Source organism: Cheilinus undulatus, linkage group 2 (genome assembly GCF_018320785.1).
Source record: "Cheilinus undulatus linkage group 2, ASM1832078v1, whole genome shotgun sequence".
In the NCBI taxonomy this organism is placed as follows: Eukaryota; Metazoa; Chordata; class Actinopteri; order Labriformes; family Labridae; genus Cheilinus; species Cheilinus undulatus.
In genome coordinates this window covers 48108099-48130792 of record NC_054866.1, presented here as the reverse complement: position 1 = coordinate 48130792, position 22694 = coordinate 48108099, and the positions used below count along the sequence as shown (strand labels likewise).

At 37.8% G+C, this 22694-nt stretch overlaps 2 protein-coding genes across 4 annotated transcripts in view; one reads left to right on the top strand and one right to left on the bottom strand.

Annotated features, from left to right (window-relative positions):
* LOC121522732 (calpain-5-like) overlaps positions 1 to 22694 on the top strand; it is a 41577-nt gene that overhangs the window by 16024 nt on the left and 2859 nt on the right. For all 3 annotated transcript variants that reach the window (XM_041807363.1, XM_041807372.1, XM_041807380.1), the window contains exons 3-11: positions 2867 to 2998; positions 13601 to 13809; positions 16009 to 16201; positions 16302 to 16495; positions 18057 to 18134; positions 20229 to 20424; positions 20539 to 20661; positions 20930 to 21126; positions 21810 to 21931. In XM_041807363.1, coding sequence (XP_041663297.1) covers positions 2867 to 2998; positions 13601 to 13809; positions 16009 to 16201; positions 16302 to 16495; positions 18057 to 18134; positions 20229 to 20424; positions 20539 to 20661; positions 20930 to 21126; positions 21810 to 21931 — 1444 coding nt within the window. The remainder of the gene's footprint in view (positions 1 to 2866; positions 2999 to 13600; positions 13810 to 16008; positions 16202 to 16301; positions 16496 to 18056; positions 18135 to 20228; positions 20425 to 20538; positions 20662 to 20929; positions 21127 to 21809; positions 21932 to 22694) is intronic.
* LOC121522863 (olfactory marker protein-like) lies at positions 7644 to 12140 on the bottom strand. Its single transcript, XM_041807538.1, has 2 exons — positions 12033 to 12140; positions 7644 to 8893 (listed from the first exon to the last, which is right to left on the bottom strand). The coding sequence occupies exons 1-2, from the start codon at positions 12099 to 12101 to the stop codon at positions 8462 to 8464; spliced, it is 501 nt and encodes a 166-aa protein (XP_041663472.1). The 5' UTR covers positions 12102 to 12140; the 3' UTR covers positions 7644 to 8461.

The window sequence follows — 22694 nt, the reverse complement described above, 5'->3', positions numbered from 1 at the left end:
AAACATTATGCACTTTCATCCTGGATAGGTTAAGTTCTTTGTGTCATGTACGCAAATGTTTCTCAGATGGTGCAGCAAGGCCTGCAGGTATGCAAATCTTAGGGTGGTGTGGACATTTAAAAGACTATACATCAATTCTACAATTAAGAAATGTTGTCTAGTTCTGATCAAACTTTCATTGTAGCTGCACCCATGCTATTTTCTTCACCATCCATAAACAGGCGTGCAGTCATTCCAGCTAACCCATGCCTGCGGCTACTGCCTCTTTCTTCTCAAATGAAGCTGATTGGTCCATTCATACCAGGAACAGACATTTCAGTTTAAAGTTAGCTACAAATACCCTCAGTGTAGAATAAACATTTACCTTGTTTGATATCAAAGTTTCAACTCCCAACTGCCACAGCGGCTTGTTGCTCCTTTTCCTCATCATTCTCCACTCTCTCTCCCCTCCCCCATTTCCAGCTGTGTTATCAAAAACGGCCCAAGAACCCAAAATGAATTTAAAATAAACCCTGCCAACCTTGAAAAAGACTTCTCATTTGACAGTTACATTTTTGGTTTCTGTGAATGGTCTTGTGCCTCACAGCACTTAAACACAATAGCTCTTTGACTCATTCAGCTCAGCTAATGGAGAAATATGAGTCTCATAAAGGAGCTGTTGTTTTATAGCTTTCATCTTCACTGTGCAGCATTTTACTCTGTGCATTATCCTCTAACACACAAACACAGACTCATAGCATGAAATGTACAATTTAGCCACACAAGGCAGAAGTTTTCCTATAAACAAAACTTCATTCATTTATACCTGAGAGTAAGAACATTTTTGGATATATTGAAGGAGGGGATAATTGAAGGCACTAAAGGTGTTTGTGTGGAGCAAGTACCTTTAGTTCCTAATATTGATCTGGCTTTCCAGTTTAGACCAGTTTATGCAGGCAGAAACACAATATCAGAAAAGTCAGTTCAATGGGACTGGGTTAAGTTTTTATCTTTGTCAAACAAGAATCAGAATTGTTTGGTATGAAATCTTTTTTTAAATTTGGAGGACTGGAGTTTTGAATTGAAAGTTGGATGCAAATATTTATTGAGGAGTTTCCAGTCTTCGCTTTTTACAGTCAATCATTAACGATATTGCTAAATAATTAAACAGGATTCTTAATGCTCTCAAATCGATCAACATCATTGATTCACGCTGTTACAGTTAACAAAGAGGAAGCTTTGTATGTTTTCCTATAAATGAATAAATATTTAAAGCACCCACATGTTCCCAATAAATTATCTTTGGTCTAAGAAAAAAGTCAAATATTATAAAATGTGCCATAAATATTAAAATTAAAGGATGACAAAAGCTATTTTTTCTGCTGTTTTAACCTTAGTGTTGTTATGACACTACCATTAAACAAGTGTAATGTGAGAGCCAACCATTATCTATGAACCCACCTTTCCTGGTCGGGGAAACAAATAAACATTCGTGCTCACACCTAAGGACAATTTCCATAACATGTAATCATGTTAAAATAAATTAACATATATGCATGTTTTGGACAATTCGTGTTTTATTTTATGGCTTTTTATGTTTATTACTGAGGGGGACATCTGTGTACATGGGGCATGACCTAACCTGCAGGTCATCTATGCCCCAGCGTTCATGCATTTTTAACAGAAAAACTATTGCAGTGTATTTCTTTCTTTATTGAAACCTTTTTGCAAATAAACATGTACATCATGATCTGCATATCTGATGCTGCACTTGTGTCTACACTGTACATGTAGGTTGAGGGTTTAGTCAATCTGAAAGGAGAACTGGCTGACCAGTTTCTCTAATGTCTGTGCTTTTGTAGTTATAAAGAGGTCTGCATTTCATGGTACTTTATGTTTAGAAGGATACAGTATGTGAACTGAAAATAGAGACCTCTAATTTTGTCAAAGGCACAGTAGGGGCGTATGGGTTCCTTTCAAGATCATCTGCATATATCCATCTCTCTGTCAGGTCACTGTAACTTAAAAAAAACAACAACACATGGCTATTATTGGACTCTTCTTACTGTGTCTTTTGTAATAATCTACTCAGTTTGAGAAATAACTTAAAAGCCTATCTTATTATAAATGTATATTCCCTCTATAAGAGATAACATATTAGTAGTTTTGGGCTATAAGCCTTTTATAGGTCTGTCTTTACACAGTCAGTGGTTTTCTTGGGTGTGTGCCGCTGGTTTATCCCTGTCCTATCATTTGGCTGCCGTGCTGTTAGTCTGTCTGTCTTTAGCTTTGTGGTTTGTTTTGCTTTGAACACTTAAACCATATTCTACCTTAATCCATGAGCGTTTTTAGTCTGTATTTACCTTGGGATGGTTGACTTAGTGTTCTGGCTCACACCCTACTTCACAATCATCCACGCCTGGCAGCTGCCTAGGATTGACCACCTCTATTACTGTTGACCATTTAACAGCTCTGATGCAGCTGTGGGCTGGCCAGAGGAGCACAGTAGAAATATATGCATTATAAAATTATTCAAAAAATACTGGACAGCCCTTAGGTGTGATCATCTATGTTTGTCTCCCTGTAAGAGAAAAAATTAAGCATAAAACTTGACTCATCAGTAAATGTTGAAAATAGAAATAGTCATTTGAAGCTTACTCCTTCTTTAATAGGCTAATACGTAGTTTGTGTTCAAGTAGAGCTGAAATGCTGTAGAATTCTTTGTTTTCATGTTTGCATAACTATTCAATGGATTTGACAATCATTAATAGATTCAAATGTTTTTTGATCTCATCCTGTTGTTAAAAATCACAAGAGTTTAGAAAAAGGGAATATAGTGTATGTGAAGAAAAAGCGATGCTAATTAAAATGATCTTTATCCTTTTAGGAGTTAAGCAGCAAACCCCATCTGTTTGTGGACGGCATCAGTGCACATGACCTGCATCAAGGCCAGCTGGGAAACTGCTGGTTTGTTGCTGCATGCTCCAGCCTGGCCTCCAGAGAATCTTTATGGCAGAAGGTAAGACAAAAACACTCAGACAGGTCCATGTTTTTAAAATTATTCTTTGCTTAATCAAAATGAAAGTATTTTTAAAAATACAATAAAAAAATCTCAAAAGAAGCCCTCAAAAGACCTGCAAAACAAAAAAACTGTCAGACAACAATACACAAAACAGACCGCACAATGGAAAGGTTCAGTGAAACACCAGTCTCCAAACATCCAGCATCATAATGAAACAGGCCCAGAGCGGCTAATCTGGAGAACCCGGAGGATTCCTGGTGGGCCATGCTGCATTGAGGGCCACTGTACATTTGCACTAAACAGGCTGCACTCAAGGACACGGACAGGAGCGCTCATTGTTCAAGTTTCCCTTCACAAAACTCTCTCTCTTTCTCTGCACTTGGTCGGGCAGGGAGGGCCAACAGTGCTGTTACATTGGTTTCGCTTGTACCTTGTCAGTGGTTAATCCTGCCATCCTGAGACATGTAAGGTGATAATAAAGACAGAAGGATGAATAATAACTACAACAAAGGTCAGACTAAAACCCAGAAAGCTGTAGAAGCTTATGCAACCTAATGTGCAAATCTGTTACATTATTACAAGCTCGCAGCTTGATGTAAACACCACCCGGTGGAGGTGGCATGGGTAAGCTAGCAGAGCCATATATTCAACATATAACACAACAAAAACTGTGCAAACCACGTATATGTTTCTGGATCAAATCAATGAAGTGTATAGTGTTATAGGCTACAGAACAACTTAAAAGTATACAATACAAATATGCTTTTGCAAATCACAATGCAATGTTACAATAAGACCTACGTGTAAACATTGACTCTGCAGCAGCTGCAGCCCCTCAATCAGTTTGCTGTTGACTGAATGAATAAGAACCATCACCACTTATGAGCACAGGCCATGAAAAAGGCAGGTAGGATTCAGTCAATGTTAATGTTAAAAAATAGAACAGTATTCTCTAAATAAAAGGTACATAGCACACATAATTTAAAAAAAGGTTTTCAAAAGTTGTGTGGACCTTCAGCCCCACCAGTTAGTAGTGGCATGATGACCCCGGCAGTGTGTAAACGCTGAAAGACTTCAATGGAAAAGGCAGAACCACAGCCTTTAGAGCAAGTGGCATCTCAGTTGCACACAGTGACTTTGTGTTTGTGTGTAGAGGTGTGTATTTTATAGATTTGTGCAACTGGGTGTGTGTTTACTTAAGGTTTGTCCTACAATACCAGCACCATTGAAAAAATGTCAGTGACATGAAATGAAGCAGCAAATAGGTAGTCAAGTCATCTGGATAAGTTCCAATAAACCTCTTTTAATTAACTTAATATTCTTAATGACTGGTGCTGTAAGAGGTGTTTTTCTACCTGTTCTGAGAATTACTGTAAATGTAATTCACTTCCTCTCGTTTGCTGCGCTCTCATCCACTGCATTTGTGAAACGACCCATTTTCATATTAGAATATATTTTAACACTACATGTACCACACATAAAGTGAAGCAGCTCTGAGTATGATTTAAATGATCAATTATGACGAGAACTGTGACTACCATCAGTTATAAAATTTTCATTTGGATGCAGCAACTAAGAATGGGACTTGAAATCAAATTATAAGTTTGAATAAAGTCATTTCATTCTGAAGAATTTTTTGCACATATCAGCTTTAGAGTGCACATATCAAAAATAACAGGTTTTATCCATTAGGTGGCATCAGTTACCTTTCTTAACAGCCCACTGTTCCCATCTGTAAACCTCACACACTTACTGATAAATATTCAACCTTCTGTTAATCAGATTTAACTTTTTACTTTTTGCCATCAAACAAGTGATTAAGTTTTTGACAATTTTTTTTTTTTTTGAGAATTTAATTTAGTTCAGATAGCCTTACTTAAAACACTTTGTGTTTTGTTTCTCTGCTGTATGATATAGTCTGAAGGTTGTCAGAAAAACTTTTTTTTTTTTTTTAAATAGCATGAATATGCAGGCTGGCTGAAGGGCTTTCTATAAAACATAACAAGTTTCACCTCTTGGTTAAAAAACAGCCAGTTTGATAAGTCTAAGAGCTTGTCCCCAGCTGTTTACTAGGCAAAGTGAAGCACAAGTAAAAAGCTAGGGCTGTGGGGTCCTCACTGAGGACATTTTCAGCATGCAACACTTAATTCCCTGCAATCTGGTAAAAAATGTAAACAATTTGCTATAGAAATTCAATTATGTAAAAGGAAAACACAGAGCTATGAACTAATTTAATAAAATATTCAGCTAATTCATGCATAGAGTTTACGTTGGATCTTTTTCATGCAGTCTTCTTAAAAATAGGTGGATGTAGTGTGAAGGACAATCTGAAGAGAAAAAATTATTTAGTAATTTAACACTTACATTAAAACTGGACTATCAGAGTGTAAAACCTTACATAACAGCCTAACATGATTTATATCAGGGATTTCACCACTGTTAAGAAATTTGTTTAAGTTTTTTTCCATTAAAACAATTTTGATCTGAATTACTTTATATCAAGTTAATATTTTTAACATACAGTAAATTCAAAATGTACAGGAAAAGAGAGTCATAACTTATTAGTCAAAGTCAAACTGTTTTAGTCAATAAATACTGATTTCCATCTGAATGTTTACCGGTTTAATTACTGTGTGACCAGGGATACAGCTGGTTTACCTTCTTGTTCCGAAGGACGTCTGCAGACCATTTTCTTCTATTGGATGGATCAAACTTATGCAACCCCATGGCCCTTAAGACATTTCAGACTAAGAGATGACAAGATTGTAGTCATGGTTGTGTGTGTGTATCGTGTGTCAGTGCTTTTTCCACTGTTGGTTAACTCATTTCACCTTTGTTGTCTCTGAGGATTTCTGCAGCACTCAGTTTTCCATCAGCTGAAGGGAAACTTCATCTTGTTGTAGGTGCTGTTACCTCCAGTTGTTGTTATGCCCGTCAAGGGTCCAAAAACAAACAAAAACTGACTGGTTATGAATCCCTAAAGCCTCTGATGTGATATAGAAATTCCAGACTCTGATCTGATAGCAATTAAAACATGAATTTAGACCAAACTGTGGAGACTTCTAGTCACTATGCTTTAGATCTTCTCTTTACTCACATTCAGTACATATCGTCACTATCACTGTACATCAGCTCTTTTGATGTCATCTGTGTATACATGATCCTAAGATTTTCATTGCCTCTATTCATGATAATCATTTAACTTGTATTTTGCACTGGTATGGATTTAATGTCTCTGTTTTCTGCTTTATGCTTCACACAGTGAGCGGTTCATCCATTTCTGATCTTTTTGGGCCTTTCACCTTTATTGATAGTATAGCTGAGGGGGTATAGGAAATGTGGGGAGGAGATAGTGTTGTGGACATGCAACAAAGAGCTGAAGTTAGGAGTCAAATCTGATCACCAGTGTGTCAAAGACTTCAGCTTCTATATAAGGCATCTGCTCTATCTACTGAGCTGAACCACTGCCCCATACAGTAGTTACTCACTTTGGATTCAGTATTCACCTGTAGTCTGTTTACTTTGACAAGAAAGAGTCAACCAGAAAAAGGCAACACAAGGTCTGCTCACCTGAGGCTTGCAACCATGAATGATAGATTTGTTTGCTTTGTTTAGTTGTTTTAATTAACCATAAAAAACCCTTGTGGTGATATACACTACCACTCCATTTTGGGATCACTGGCACATTTCTTTTATCTCAAAAGAAAAACCAGTTCATGCAGTTCACAAGTGGTTGTCAGCAACTGTCAGTCCTCTGCATCAATCTCCTAGTATCTGCTAATCCAAGTTAGCCCTGTTGCACAGCTAAAAACCATTTTACTAATGAGGGAGCAAAAAGACTGGACGCTGTCAAAAAGAAACATAACTTTGAATTTTTTTTACATCATTTAAAGCCAAACACAATATCCCAAACCCAAGTATTATTAGCAAAAGACATTGGTATGGCCCATTCACATGTGTTTTATCATGATTTTAGGTAGTTTGAGTGAACCTAATTTTAGCAGCCTCAGAGCAGACAGGCCAGTTAAGAATTGATGGACTCAACAGCAGTAACCGGTATCTATTCTTTCCATAATATGTGGCCGATGGCTGATGTTTGTAAACTGGGTTGTCATCAGCGATACTGATGTTAAACTGATGCAATGGTGCATCCCTAGTTCCTAGGACTTATATTTTAAACTTATATCCAATATTTTTCCTACCTTTGTATAAAAGAGGCATCAATATCATTCAGTTTTTACAAATGTTATATCTAAGTTTAAGCGTCTGGTGTCATGACAGTAAATTAGAGAGGGATATCTAAGTTTTAATAGTCACTGAGTGAGAGTACTGTAAAGTTTAAAGGAGAGAATAGATGTAATAACGTTTTTCTAGAACTTTTTAATGTATTTTAACATATTTTGCTACTTCTATTCCTCTCCTCTTGTTCCTGTTCTGAGTCCACACTCTCCCTGCCCTGTCTCCTCTTTCTCTGCCCACCAATGTCAATCAGGACCAATGAGAACACACAGACAGCTTTCAGTCAATGTTTAATAGACATCACACTATTGATCTCTGTTTTGTGCCAGGCTGACAGTCATGCAATGTGAATATTTGATATTCCATTCACAACTATTTGTTTTGCATCTATCTGTTGCTTAAGCCATAAAACTACAGACATTAACAACTAAAAGACAAGTCTAACATTAAACAAACTATCTCGTCACACATAATATCACAGTATTCACCTGGCATAATTTATTTACAAGAATAATCTTTTTAGTTTAAAGTTTTGTATTCAAAAGTTGTCATAAAACATTTTAATTTGCTGAGTTATAAAAATGTTGGCTATTTGTAATTTTAAGCATCATGTCCTGTAAAGAAAAGTGTTGTTAATGGGAACCTTTAAATTTCTATTGAGCTGATGATTTTTGTAGCTTATGGAGTGACTTTTTGGGAGTACCAGGAATCACAGGGAGATTGATTTTGTACGAAGTCCAAATAAAGTGCATTCAGACTCATTAAAACTTAAGTAATGTTCAACCCAGGATTTATGGTTATTATTAGATATATGTGCTCTTTTAATGAAAATACTTAATTTAAAGATAATTTTCTGTAAGTATGTACATAATTCTGACTTAGCTAAGGTAAACATTTGATTTTTGGACCTAAATGTCAGCGCAAAGTGATCCTAACTGATATAGAAATGTGTACAGAGGTGCACCAGTAGCCAAGTGGCAAGCAAAGTGTGGCATATGGCTCCTTTCCTGGATGTTATTCCCAACTCTCTGGACTGTTCATTTACAAATTTATAATATGACTTAAAGATTTAAAGTTTTGAGGGTAAAATGTGAGATATTTTTTCCTTGCTTTATTTTCTATCGAGTGTAGTTGTGAGGGGGTTAAAGGTCAAAGATTGAACATTATATTGCAGACTTTTCAAGTACTCTAAGAGGATCCTACTAAAAGAGTTGGAAAAAGTTATTTCTCTGGTGTGAACTCCAAAGAGCAGCTGAGATTTTTCTGCTCTGCCCCGTCCTTGAAAGCAAGCAGGAAGTACATCACCTTCCTGACCTTTGCCAGCTCGGCAATCCTTTCTCCAAACTCCAGCATGTCCGCCTCCAGCCATTTGAGCTCAGAGTCCTCGGCGTCGGTAGCATTTCGCCAAAATGTGCCGATGGGCTCCAGTAGCTGACGGGTCATCAGGTTGGTGAGGTCAGGGGTCCAGAGTTGGCAAATGCCTGTGATGGTGACACGACCGTGGCCGGTCAGGGAGAAGTACCAGCGTGAGAAGGTCAGCTCCTGGTTGTTGAAATCCAGCCGATACACAAACTCATGAGGGAGAAGAAGACGCTCTCCTTCCTGACGTTTCTGCCCTGTCTTCTGCAAAGACGATACACGACGACGCATCATCTACAGAGGAAATACAAGATACCGTAAACATCAATGAAATGGAAACTGAGAAGGACTCAAAAAGAGAGTCCTGCTAACAGAATCAAGGAAACAAAAATACATAGAAAACATTCAATATACAGACAAAACAACAATTTTAAAATTGTTTTAAGTTCAAGGGCATGACTCTGTCACTCAGAAAACTGTCCCAATTTGTTCTATTGCCCTCTATGCCTACAGCCCTTAACACTTCAGGACCACTGGCATTCTTGGTCTTTAGACAGCACCTTGACTTTTATAATGTCCATTTCTGTGAGACACTAGGAAATTAACCAGGAAACTTTACATTTTTATATGTCAGAATTCAGAGTTTTTATGTGTATTTATTAGTTAAAGCTAAGAAAGCTCCCCAGCAGATTTCCCCAGTTTCAAACTGTTGACTGTAGCCTTTAAACATATATCACGTCTGTAATTCCCAAACTTTTTCTGCTGAGTCCCCCTTTGGCAAATGATAATCTCTCAAGCCCACTCATCCCCAATGACGTCTGGTGTGGATTAATTGCTCACCCTAAATTTGTTTGGAGGTCTTCTCATTAAATTTGCTATGCTTTTCCAGCTGAACAGGACAACATAATTTCTTTTTTTATTTGGCTTTGCCAAGCCCCCTGTCATCCCCACAGGCCCCGCTTTGGGCCTTCAGGGATAGTTATTGCAAAGTTCAATTTTCATTTTATTCTAGCCTGTGTTTAACCAGATGAAAACCTGTTAAGATTAAGATCTCTTTAAGAAGGGAGACCAGGCCAAAAGGTCAGCAGCACGTCATAAATAATACATATTCAAAAAACAGATTACAATCAACACATTAAAACAAACAATAATTTGAAGAAAGCTGATTTGCAGTTAATGTCACTAAATATATTTATCACTCAGTTTTATTAATGACAGTAAACATTTACTTCAGAGTAGGGATGCACAGATACACTCAGTGTTATTTTAAAGTATGATTAAGCCTCTCACGATGTGAGTATGTTGTCAAAGTTAGAGCCATGTCTGCCAGTTGTTGATATTTTAACATAAATGAAGATGTGTCTCTTTTTAAGGAACAGTTATTGTATCATGAACTACCCATATCTGTACTAAGTATCTGTGAGTGCACAGATGTACTTGGTCTGGAAAAATGTGGCTTCAGATATCAAATATTACACAAATGTATTGTCCTCAAATGTAAAAGACATAGGCCTACTATGTATGCATTGCTTGATCTTAGAATTGTGGCAGCAGCTTATAATTATTTTCTTCATTGATCTGGCACAAATATATCTGTCTCCTTTATAAGACTGTAGAAAACTGATTCAAAAATTACTTCTACAACTTCCTAAAGGCCTCAGCTCATGCTTCGTGTTTGGTCCAACAAACAAACAAAGTGACTTAATGCTGTCAGTTGATTGGAAATATCAATCCTGATTAGTTACAGGCTTTGTGGTTTATTAATCTTGATTAATCACATCCATTACGTGAGAAAGATTGTACATTTTTAAAGTGACAAAGGACATATGGAGTGAGAGAGCAAAAAAGGACGTGTACCCAGCAGCACTGGATTTGATTCGATCCTGGTGCTGTTTTATGATACCAAGATTGAATCCCAGATTATGTCTTTTCTACTGTCCTGAATGGTGTTGATGGTACTCTCAGATGGATAATATACTAATGGTAATAGAAAGCCAGGTAATTTTTGGTAAATATTATTGTATGATCAGTGAAATATGACATCGGGGAGAAAACAATCAGTGTTTAAGTTTCTGTGCACTGCATTACTGCGTTATTTTGACTGTCTTTATGTAACTGTCCACGAGATCCACACACCAAAATTTGTAATCAACAATTTCATGAGACTAAGAAAAGCTGACTGAAGAACTGTTCTAACATGGTCAAATGTTTGGCATTCTACTTGGAAAGTAACTTAAACAATAATGATTACATAATGACTGATTTGTATTATCTTTATTTAGTCATTAAAAACTTTCCTAGACTTAAGCTCACTTCTTTCTGCAGAGTCAATGCATGCTTAAACATGTGACTGAAGTTACAAAAGCCCAGGAGCTGTTGACCTCCAGACGGAGCATTATACTGGACAGAATAAATCATTTTTAGGTCTAGTGCCTGGCTTTTAGTCTATGTTTTCAATCTTCTGATCAGGTAACATATTGATCATTACTCTGGGGGACATAAAAAGTACCAAGAAAACAATTTAAGACTTTAACAAGTTGTTTTAAAGACTAACTGAACCATAGCAATAGGATAGATAGGTTTCTAAAACACTGGAGGGTCCTTTAGATCAGTGGTTCTCAACTGGTGGGTCGGGACCCAAAAGTGGGTTGCGGAACAGTTTTTAGTGGGTCGCGACTAGGTGTTTGGGAAAAAAATGGTGGCAAAAGTCCTGAAGTTCTTATTTGGCATGCATCAATACCTTCTATTTTATCATGTTTTACTGTTAAATTGGGCAAATTTAAATGTGTGACAAATATTTCAACTATTTTGTCTCCTCTTCTTGCAATAAATGGCCACTTTTCCCATGATAATAAAGTAATTTCACAAGTTCTGTGGAAAATTGGCACAAAAAAAATGACACATAGTGATAAGGAAAGAGGGTACAAATTTGTCAGTTTTGTCCCTTTTCTTTTTTATAACAAATGTTTTGGCCCAATCATGCTACAAACAGCAACATATTCAATTAACTAAATATGCATTGTGAAACTTGGATCGCAATCTGTTGTAAGACAGACTGGTTGGTCCTGAGGCCGGACCAATAGCGAACCAGTGCTTTAGATGTCTGATGATGCTGAGAATGTTGCTGTTCTACAACATCAGCCACAAAAATGGCTAAAAAGTTGAAAGGAAAAACTGTTCATGACACTTACATTATGCTTTGCAACAACATTTCACAATTTTTAAGATTTTAAAAGTTTGTCAAGACTGCAACCTTGACCCTGTAATTTTCAGAGCTAAAAGAAATAGCTTAATTTTTTGTAAAGACTTGCCTTCAGATTTCAGGGAAAAACATTTTGCTAGGTCTGATGTTTGAACATCCTCAAGCTTTAACAAAGACACATTGCAAAGAAGATATAAATGTGAAGTTGTCATTGTAAAGTGAAAGCCTCACCTCTGTCAGTGCATGGTCTTCTTTAAATTCCAGAACGATCGCATTGGCAGGAGCCTTGGCAGTGTCCATGTCTGACTCTGAGATTACAATCCTGGGTTGAGCAGTGAACAGGCCAGCCTGTCTGGATGGATGCTGTGATAAATGGAGCTCTGATATACCCTTCTCTCTCTCCCTCTCTTACTTTCTCTCTCTGTTCTAATAGGCTGTCATGCTGTCTCCGTCTCCCCTCCCCTCTCTAACTATTTCCATCACAGTGTAGCAGTTTTCAGTTCATCCCCTGCCCCCCATCCCCCTCCTGCCCAGGGGGTAGTTTGGTCGGGATGCATTGATTGGCCACCTAAAATACAAAAGGGTAGAGGATAGCATTGCTAGATGAGATCAATGTGAAAACAGCATCAGTCAGAACAAATTATCATCTGCTACACTCATTTCAATCCTGTAAAGCCTGATGCATGTTAGTTCTGCACCAAACTCTTCTTGAATTATAGCATTTGTGCTCTACTAGAGGAGTTTTAAACACGACTTACACCTTGAACTGTCTTTGTATTTTGCAGTGGCTCAATCATTAAAAAACAAATACCTGACACAATCCTCATGTTGGAATTCTAAGGATCAGGTTTGACATGTCTGAATATGAAATGAAAACACTCTAAGCTTTTCTTTAAAGGCGTTAAAGAGGTGGGTGATGTGTGAGGGCGCTAGGCAACAGGAGGTTCGGATGACGTACGACAAGGAACTCTGGGAGGTTCCTGAGGGCTTCTGGGAGCTTGACTAGTTATGACTCAACGGATCAGTTATTTATTAATATCATATACTTCAGTGAGGATTGTTAAAGTGTGTGTGTATTGGTGGATGGCGGTGTTAAATGTGTTGTCATCGGGGATCTCGGCTCAGGATACGGGTGCATGGAGTTCCCTTGTTAAAATATTAATAAATCCTCAGAGGCTCGCATAAATAATAGATGCAGAAGGTTAATTAAGGGAAAACAAGCAGATAAGTGGAAGTTTTTGAACTTCAAATGACAAACACTTGTGTGTTTTATTTTATTAGTGTGGAGGAAGTGCATGTAAAAACACAAAACTGTGCTTTTTTAGAGAGGTCAAAGCTGCCTGTCTCCTTTTTTCCCTGATTGTTTTGGATTTATCAAGACAATTATCAAGTCATTCTCTCTCTCAGGTTTGAGTCTAGATTTCTCAGTCTCTCATAGTCCAGTTATTCATTAATATCACTTTCCATGTACGAGTCCATTTCCTCCAGCTCTTTACAGACTTATTTCCTTTGTGTTTTAGTTGGTGTGCCAACTTTTCCATTGCATGAATATCCTGTGCAATCTCCAACCAGCATTCTTTCTTTGGAGATACAGATTTGTACCATTTTGTAGTTATAGCTTTTTTACAACCTGTGAAGAGTACTTAAACTTGATAAATGCATGTGATGCAGATGATTTAAGATCAATAAGATATCACAATGAAAAATCATGATCTCAGCGCTACTCAAAGTAATCATGATTATGACTTTTGCCATAATCAAGCAGCTCTAACCAAGCCTATGTGCTCTTTTATTCCAAGGTTATTCCTGACTGGAAGGACCAGGAATGGGACGAAGAAAAACCGGAGTCCTACGCTGGGATCTTTCACTTTCGGTTTTGGCGGTTCGGTGAGTGGGTGGATGTAGTGATCGATGACCGGCTGCCCACGGCAAACGGAGAGCTGGTGTACTGCCACTCAAATGACAGCAACGAGTTTTGGAGCGCACTAGTGGAGAAGGCCTACGCCAAGTAAGAGCCCATTAATGAAAGATTAAAAAAGATCAGCAATCATGTCTTCATTCTTAGTCACATTTACCTTTAGGTGAAAACCACCAGTTTCTAGAGTCACTGACTATAGGACGATGCTTATCATTATGCAAAAGACTCACAGTGACTGTAGCATTGGTGAATTTCATGATATGCCAGTTAATAATAATAATAATAATAATAATAATAATAGATTTATTTATATAGTGCTTTAGGTCAAAGTACTGTACATAGAGATCAAAAGAATGGAAATAAAATCACTTCACAAAAAAAAACATGTACAGACATTTGGAACAAACTAAAACAATAAAAGGGACATCAGTAAAACAAACAATTTAAGACTCAAATGCAACAGTAAACAAGTGGCTCTTCAGCTTTGCTTTAAATACATCAATGGAGGATGCCTGCATAATTTCTACAGGTAAACCGGTCCACAATGTTGGTGCACAGAAGGAAAAAGCCCACTCACCAACTGTCTTTTCATGGATCTTTTGGACACTCAGAAGCCCAGTCCCCTGAGAATGCACAACACGATTAGGGACATCAGCCAGGTACGATTGGGCAATACCATTTACAGTTTTATAAGTTAGCAGCAGCACCTTTAAGTCTGCTCTAAACTGAACAGGAAGCCAATGAAGAGAGGCCAGCACTGGAGTAATGTGCTCATATTTACTTGCTCTAGTCAGAACATGAGCTGCTGCGTTCTGTACTATCTGCAGATATCGAAGACTTTTTTGGCAATTCTGACAGAAGGACATTACAATAATCTAAACGCGACGAAACAAAAGCATGAATGAGGACCTCAGCATCCTGAAACGACAGGACTGGTCTAATTTTGGTAATATTTCTGAGGTGAAAAGGGGCCACTCTGGTCATTTTCTTTTATATGAAAATCAAACGAAAGACTCTGATCAAAGAGCACACCAAGATTCTTGACTCTGTCACCCAAAGACAGAGTAAAATGATCAAACAAATAATTATGTCTAGCTGGTCCAATAACCATCATTTCTGTCTTAGCAGAGTTCAGAAGTAGCCTGAGTTTATTTTAATCAGATCCGCTTTGAAGGACTAATGGCATGTATAACTGTAAATCATCTGCGTAACAATAAAAAAGAACGTAAAATTTGACCCAAAGGTGTCAGATAGCAAGAAAACAACAGTGGACTACATAAATACTCCTTTAGTAACTGGTAAAATAAAAAGTAGTGGTAAGTGAACACAGACGTATGGGGAGCCTATGAAAGAGAATATGATCTTTAGGAGTAAAGGTCAAATTGAAAGATCAAGTTGACTGGTTAAATAGAAATCGAGTCTCTCAATGGCATCCATGTCTTCCTAGCTTATTGTATTGGCTTTGAAGCTTTACTGTACATTATAGGCAGGTGAATGATTCTCATGTATAATTTGTTAAATGCTGCTCAAACAGCAGACAGTTAACACTCTGAGGGGTTGTTAAACATGACAGGTTCATCACAGCAAACAGCAGCTGTTTTTAAATCCATACTGGTTCCTCATTCTCACTTCTCAGAGCTCATATAGGATTCAAACAGGCAGTGATATGTATGAGAGTGACACAGCCGAATGTTGTTGCACATTTTGCATAAAGATTAAACTCCCACAGGCAAAGTGACAAGAATATACATCAGTATCTGGCCTTGAAAGTGTTCACTGTCAGTTCTTGATTGTTTCTTGGCTGTATGATACAAAATGTACTGCTTATGTAACTTAAGTTGTCTACAATTTATAATAGATAAGCAATGATATGTAGACTTTTTGCACTGAAATATATATATATATATATATATATATATATACTGGTAAAAAGAATGACCACTCATCTGTTAAATACAGTATAAATATTTTTAGTTTAGCTCTTTTATAACTTCAAATATTTTCAATAGTTTTCAAAACCAGAGAAGTTTAAATTCTTGTAATTGTAATGTGACATGACAGAAACGACTTGTTTCTTGTAGCCACTAAGATGCTAGAATTTACTTGAAACATTGCTATAAAATGCAGAGGCTACTGCTAAGCTGCTGTTGCATTGCTAGCTCTACCCCCTTATCCACAGCAGACCTTTCTAAGCACCTGAAGGGAGGGGTGCAGATGCAAATCAGTGTTAAAATACTTATTTACCAAATCTAAATGTAAACATATATACTTGCTTGTGTGTGTTTCTAGGATGTGTGGATGCTACGAGGCGTTGGATGGAGGCAACACAGCAGACGCACTTGTGGATTTCACCGGGGGTGTGTCAGAGCCGATGGACTTGGTGGAGAAAGGGTACAAAGATGACAAAGAGAAACGTGAAGAGCTGTTTGAGAGAGTCCTAAAAGTCCACAACAGAGGGGGTCTCATCAGCTGCTCAATCCGGGTGAGAAAGGAACAAAAAAAACCTCACAGGGGCTAAAACTTCACATTAATGGGTTGAATGAAAGACAGAACCATGGCTGATACTTATTGTGTCCTAACAGGCGACAAGTGCAGCAGACATGGAGGCAAAGCTGGACTGCGGTCTGGTGAAGGGCCATGCATATGCAGTGACGGATGTCCGCAGGGTGAGGCTGGGCCATGGACTGCTGGCCTACTTCAGGTCAGACAAACTCACCATGATCCGCATGAGGAACCCGTGGGGAGAGAAAGAGTGGAACGGACCCTGGAGCGACAGGTGAGGAAGAGGAGCTGAGGAGTGCAGGGAGCAAAGAAAGTAAAACCTCATTAGAGGGAGCTTCTTGTTCTCTATGATCCCCTTTGGTAACAAATTATTTTCTGGAGAGACTTCTAAATAAGGTTTGACATCACACCAAAATCCTCAGAAGCCTTTGGATGCTAAACAAGGCAAACACAGTGGTGGAAGTATTATTCAGTCATTTAAACAAGTGAAATACAACCACAAAAACCTAAAGATACTTTATTTATACTTAATTTATTAGTTTTTTAATAGTAGAAATATGGACTTCACTTTCACTGCTACGCCGATGACATCCAGGATTACATCTTCACGACTTTCATCACCACAGACACACACTCCACTCTAACCAACAGCCTCTCTGAAATAAAAACTTAGATGAACAACAATTTCCTTTTGCTACATTAAAATAAAACAGAACTCATGATCATTGGCCCCAAATCAGTCACTAAATACATCCATAACTTCAGCCTACAAACTGACATTTTCACCTGATCCCCCTCCCCTCACACCCGCAATTATGATATCATTTTCCACAGTCACCTCTCCTTTGATCAACACATCACCCAGCTCACAAAAAACAACTTCTCCCACCTAAGAGACATAGCCTGCATCCGTCCACCACTCTCCTCCCCAGCAACACCTCTATCACATCCCGACTTGATTACTGCAACAGTCTCCTTTATGGTACATCCTCAACGGTCTTCAATAAACTTCAATACATCCGAAACTTTGCTGCACTCCTCCTCACTCACACCAGCATCACCCCCATCTTTCAAAACCTCCACTGGCTCCCTCTCCCCTACCTCACCCATAAAGCCCTTAACCAACGTCCCCATCCCACCACCACCACCTTACTGACCTCCGACACTATCACATCCCCTCCCGCAACCTCTGCTCTTCGAACCTCAATCTCCGCTCTCCACCAGTAAGAACCAAGCACCGAACCAGGGGGGACACATCCTTCTCCATATCTGCCCCCTACCTCTGGAACTCACTCACAAAACATATCCAAGACTGTACAGACTCATCCCCATTCAAATTACTTCTCCAAACTCACCTTTTTAAAGTGGCTTTTAATATGTGATTTTAATGTTCTCTCTAGCTTGTCTGCTTGTTTGTTTGGCTGTAATGTTGTCATTTTGATGTCTTTAAAATCATTGCACAGTGTCTTTGAGTTTTTGAAAAGCGCTTTGTTTTTATTATCATTTTTAAGAGTATCTTGCAAATGTATGCAACTTGTCAATCTCCAAAGTCAAGTTGTAAAACACACAGAAAGAAGATTAAGATTTGACTCTGGGAGTAGTCGAAAAGGAATTTAAAGCAGCAGAAAATGCAGATATTAAAGCAAATTAGTTTTCTTTTTCTATTCTTCCTAAAAGAACATTTGATTTAGACTGGTTTATGACCCTTTAAGTCTGCCAAGTTTGGAAATACACTTTTTTCTTTTTTGTGAACATGAGTCCTCTTTCCTGTTTACTTTCACATCTTCCATTTATTGTTTGTTTAAGAGAGATTTCTGGAATTTGCTTGCTTGCAGCTCAGAGGAGTGGAAGAAGGTCAGTAAGAGTGAGAGGGAGAAGATCGGTGTCACTGTACAGGATGATGGAGAGTTCTGGTGAGTTTTTAACAACACTGCCCCCTGATGGCAGACACTGAGAGCCTTCATGTGGAGCTTGGTGAATCTGCCCCTTAAGTCAAAAACCTTTAATTATCAGGTGTCTGTAATATTGATTTTTTATATTTTGTATTTTATTCATTTTATGGTTGGATTTTAGAATAGATTAAGTTTCTTTGGTGTCTAAAAACATCCTCTAAATTTGATCGTCCCTCTTTTAGTTGAAGTACCCATCACTTCTCTACCAGAATAAATGAGTCTGATGTTGGTGCATACCTTCATGTCTTCTGGGAATGTCCTTTTGTGTTCAAACTTTGGCCTAAGGTGGCTAAGGCTGGCCACACACTACTTGATTTTAAGCCAGATTTTAGATCAGATTTGTTTCCCCCAGCGATGGTGGGGGTGTATCCCGAGTGAAGGCTTGTCGCAAACAATTATTTGTCCAAATAATCCTCAAGTGTGTGGTGTCAACATGATTATTTTACTGCTCCAAATTTCATAGTAGCCTCAAATCAAATATATCAAACATGTTTGCCTCTGAAGGAATACCCACATCAACCAATGAGAGCGAGCAGACCAGTGTTAATTTCGTTGACTAAAACTATGACTAAAACTATTTGTCGACAGCCGTTTTTGTCCATGATAAAAACTAGACTAAGACTAACAAAAATAGATCTGTGATGACTAAAACTGACAAAATCTAAGTTTAGTTTCTGTCAAAATGACTAAAACTAGACTAAAATGTAAGTTTATTTTTGTCGGACATTCAAAATCTGTGATATTTCTGTCACTCTGGGTAAATCTGTCCAAAAACAATGTATCTTTATCTGTTCTGCCTCTCAGCTGTAGAAGCAGGAACCCCAGGTTTGGCAGAGTGTAGAGAACACACTAATATGGTTTGGTACCAAATTTAGGCAAAAAAAAAATAAATGCTTGGACTGAAAGTAAAGACTAAAATGTGAGGACTTTTTATGGACTAAAACCAGACTAAAATGTTTTGAGTTTTGGTTGACTAAAATTAGACTAAAACTAAAAAGGGTAAAAATAACTAAAATGTAACTAAAACTTAGATGCATTTCTAAAATTAAAAATAGCTGCCAAAATTAACACTGGAGCAGACCAGGCAGTGTAACCAGTTGGATGTTACATATATAAACACAAACATAAACACAACTTTGCCTTCAATCATCCTGATTCTTTTTCTTGTTTACTGATTTTTGCTGCAACTGTAACACACATGGCAGGGCAGCCTGTGGTGACAGCAAGCCGAGGATATCGATAGCCATCCATGTTTATTTCCATTTTAAAGTCACGTTTGATCTCATTCTGTGAAATCGCATGTGTGGGGAATCAATGGCAGGTCATCAAGTGTGCGGTCTGCAGTGGTTTGATGGATGATTATGAGATGAAAAATCATATGAAATTGTCCTTATGTCTGTGGTATACCGCGTTTTTAAGATCGCTTAAAATTTAAAAATTATTCAGTGTGTGGTTAGCTTAAGTGTCTGAAAATATCCTGAAATTCCAGATAATGAACTTTCCTCCCTTATTTTATCTATTATCTTTTCTCTAAAGGATAGGACTAGATTGGTTTTGAAGAAAATTAACTTTGACACATCAATTGCCACAAGGAAGACCATGATGGACCCTTGGTTCACTGATGATCCTCTTTAGATGAAAAAGTTGTCTGACCACTTTAAATTTATCTAAGTTATCGAATAAGCAGGGATTCATAAGTAGCTATAAAACCTACACATAAACTTTTTATGGTGACTAAAGCTTTTCTCATTTTGAATTTATTTGGTTTGTTTAGGTGTTTGAAGGTCTGTTTTATGTTTGATTTATTTAATTATTGAACTCTAATTTTTGTCTTTGTCCTAAATTTATTTCCATATATACTCTTTCTGTTTATTTGATGGTGCTCTGTAAGCATGATTTTGCACTTTAAGCTCCTTATAAACATTTATCTTATGTGAAAAATTCAATTAAACCTTAATCATGAAAAATACCTCTGATGATATCTTGAGTTGTAGTTTCAAAATGACCCAGACCTCTTACTTATTCAACCTTTTCTCTCTCTCTCTCTCCATTCAGGATGACATTTGATGATTTTGTCGCTAACTTCACAGACCTCATCCTGTGTCGTCTCATCAACACGTCCTACCTGAGTTTTCATAAAACCTGGGAAGAGGCCGTGATGCGAGGCTCCTGGCGCCGCAACGACGACCCGCTCCTCAACAGAGCCGGTGGCTGCACCAACAACAAGCACTCTTTCCTCCAGAACCCACAGGTGTTATTTCCTCTTATTCATAACTGATTATCCAATTTGGTGTTTGACAAGATCATGAACTTTTAAACAGTGGAAGAAGAAATGAACTCCATTTATATATGTCTCTTTTTTTAGTACGTGTTTGATGTAAAGAAGCCCGAGGATGAGGTATTGATCTGTCTACAGCAGAAGGACCGCAGGGCCAGTCTGAGAGAGGGTCGTGGAGAAAACCTGGCTATTGGCTTCGACATACAAAGGGTCAGCTCAGTGTGTTTTAAAGATATTTATAGATATTACTACAAAATGCTTTAAGTTGAAAAACACTCAGCACTTTGACTTTTGTAGACTTTTATATGTAAGAAGTACCTATAAAGCCCCACAAAATAAATAGTGATAAACGTGATATGTCAAGAACATTCAAAGTTATTAAATCCAATTCAAAGATGAATTGTGGATGTTGCAGAGAGAGATATTATTCTGTAATTCTGTAAATAAAGATTGTTAAACTGCTGCCTCTTCTGTCCAGGTGGAGTTAAACAGGACTTATCGTATGCATGCTGTCCAGGAGAAGGTTGGTGGGAGCACCTACATCAACTCAAGGTCTGTGTTTGTTCGCATTGAACTGAAAGAGGGGCGATACGTCATCATACCCACAACCTTTGACCCTGGTCTGGAGGGAGAATTCCTGCTCCGTATCTTCACTGACGTGCCATCAAACTGCAAGTAAGGACACACCGGGATCTTAGCAGAGTTGTGCTTGCCTCTGTGTTTAAATTCAGCTGCATTATTGGATGTTGTAAAGAAAAATTGATACTGTAGTGTGACACGGGGAAAACTAAGAATGCTGAAAAAAAAAATTTAATCAGAGAAGCAGTGACAGGACACCTCAGAGAGCAGTCTTTAAGACAGCTCACAGAAAAGCTCACTGACAGTTTAAGCTGGAAGCCTCTGGGATAAGAGGAGAGACTGGGATTGTTTTTATCTAATGTTGCAGTGTTTTACCTGCAGCACATTAGCGGTTTCATGCAAAACACAGTGGCTCAGGAGTCATCAAGGCAGCTCTAACTTCTTTAAGTCTCAGATTTCAGCAGTGAAATGTTTTGTGATTTATTCTCATAAACCTCAAACCAAGAGTTTTATAATAGAAGTTTCATGCTCGTTATTTAAAGATTTTCTCAAATTGTACACTGAGTAGCTCTGTCTTTGGCTTCTGAGGAGTTTGTGAACAAAGCACCAGATCAGCAGCAGTTCTGAGTTAAATCTATACTCCATATAATAAAGATTTTCTTGATTTCAGTGACTTCATAATACACAATCAGGTTGAGACTGCAGCACTGGTACGGGTTCTGACAATACAGTGCTGTGTAATTCCTTTCCCTGTCTAATTCTGACTCTTTGTCCTTCAGAGAGTTGACTGTAGACGAGCCTCCAAAGACCTGCTGGACCGGGTTGTGTGGATATCCCACTTTGGTCACTCAGGTCCACATACTGAAGGCTGTTGGACTGGCAGGACAAGATTCTGATGGAGGTAGTTTTAGTTTTTCCTCAGGGGCGTTTTTCCAGCAATATTCAAAGGTTATAGACTCAAATTTATTAAGATCATAGTTAAACGTTTATTATATAATTTTAAATTGATTTGGCTATTTTTATTGTGTCAAACAAAACCTTGCTATTTCAGAACTGATCTCTTTAAAGGAAACAAAAACTCTTTGCTGTGGCACATCACCAGTTTAGCTAGAAGTAAAAAGTATTGGCTGTGTCGTGCCATGCATCTTACATAGCAGTAATTTGCAGTTGCAAGGTCTGTATTGATTATTTGTCTACAGGGCTATTTTTCAGAATTATTTATTTTGTAGGAAAGTTTCTGCAGTATTTTCTTGTTGATTAGATGTACAATTGACATCAGTCTCTGCCTGAATTCTTCCACCTCCCAATTTCAAATTCACATAAGCATGTATTCTTACTTAAGCATGTGATATACAAAGCAGGTTTACTAATGCAGTGCGGAGTTAAAGATCTGGTTCACTTTGGACCAGGATTATCAGGAATCTAGAATTGTAAACAAGTAAAAATCAAATGACACTTATACCTACTTAAACACCTGTTCTTTATCTATTATGTCCTGATGAAGACACGTGGCAAGTCAAAGCATAGACATCCCTGTTTAATAAACGATATTTATTACATCAGAGTGCCTCCAATTTTTAGTTTTTACTGTAATATTTACTATAGACTGTATTTGCTAATAATCTGGCAAGACACTACAATTTTTTGTTGTTTAAAGTTTGTCC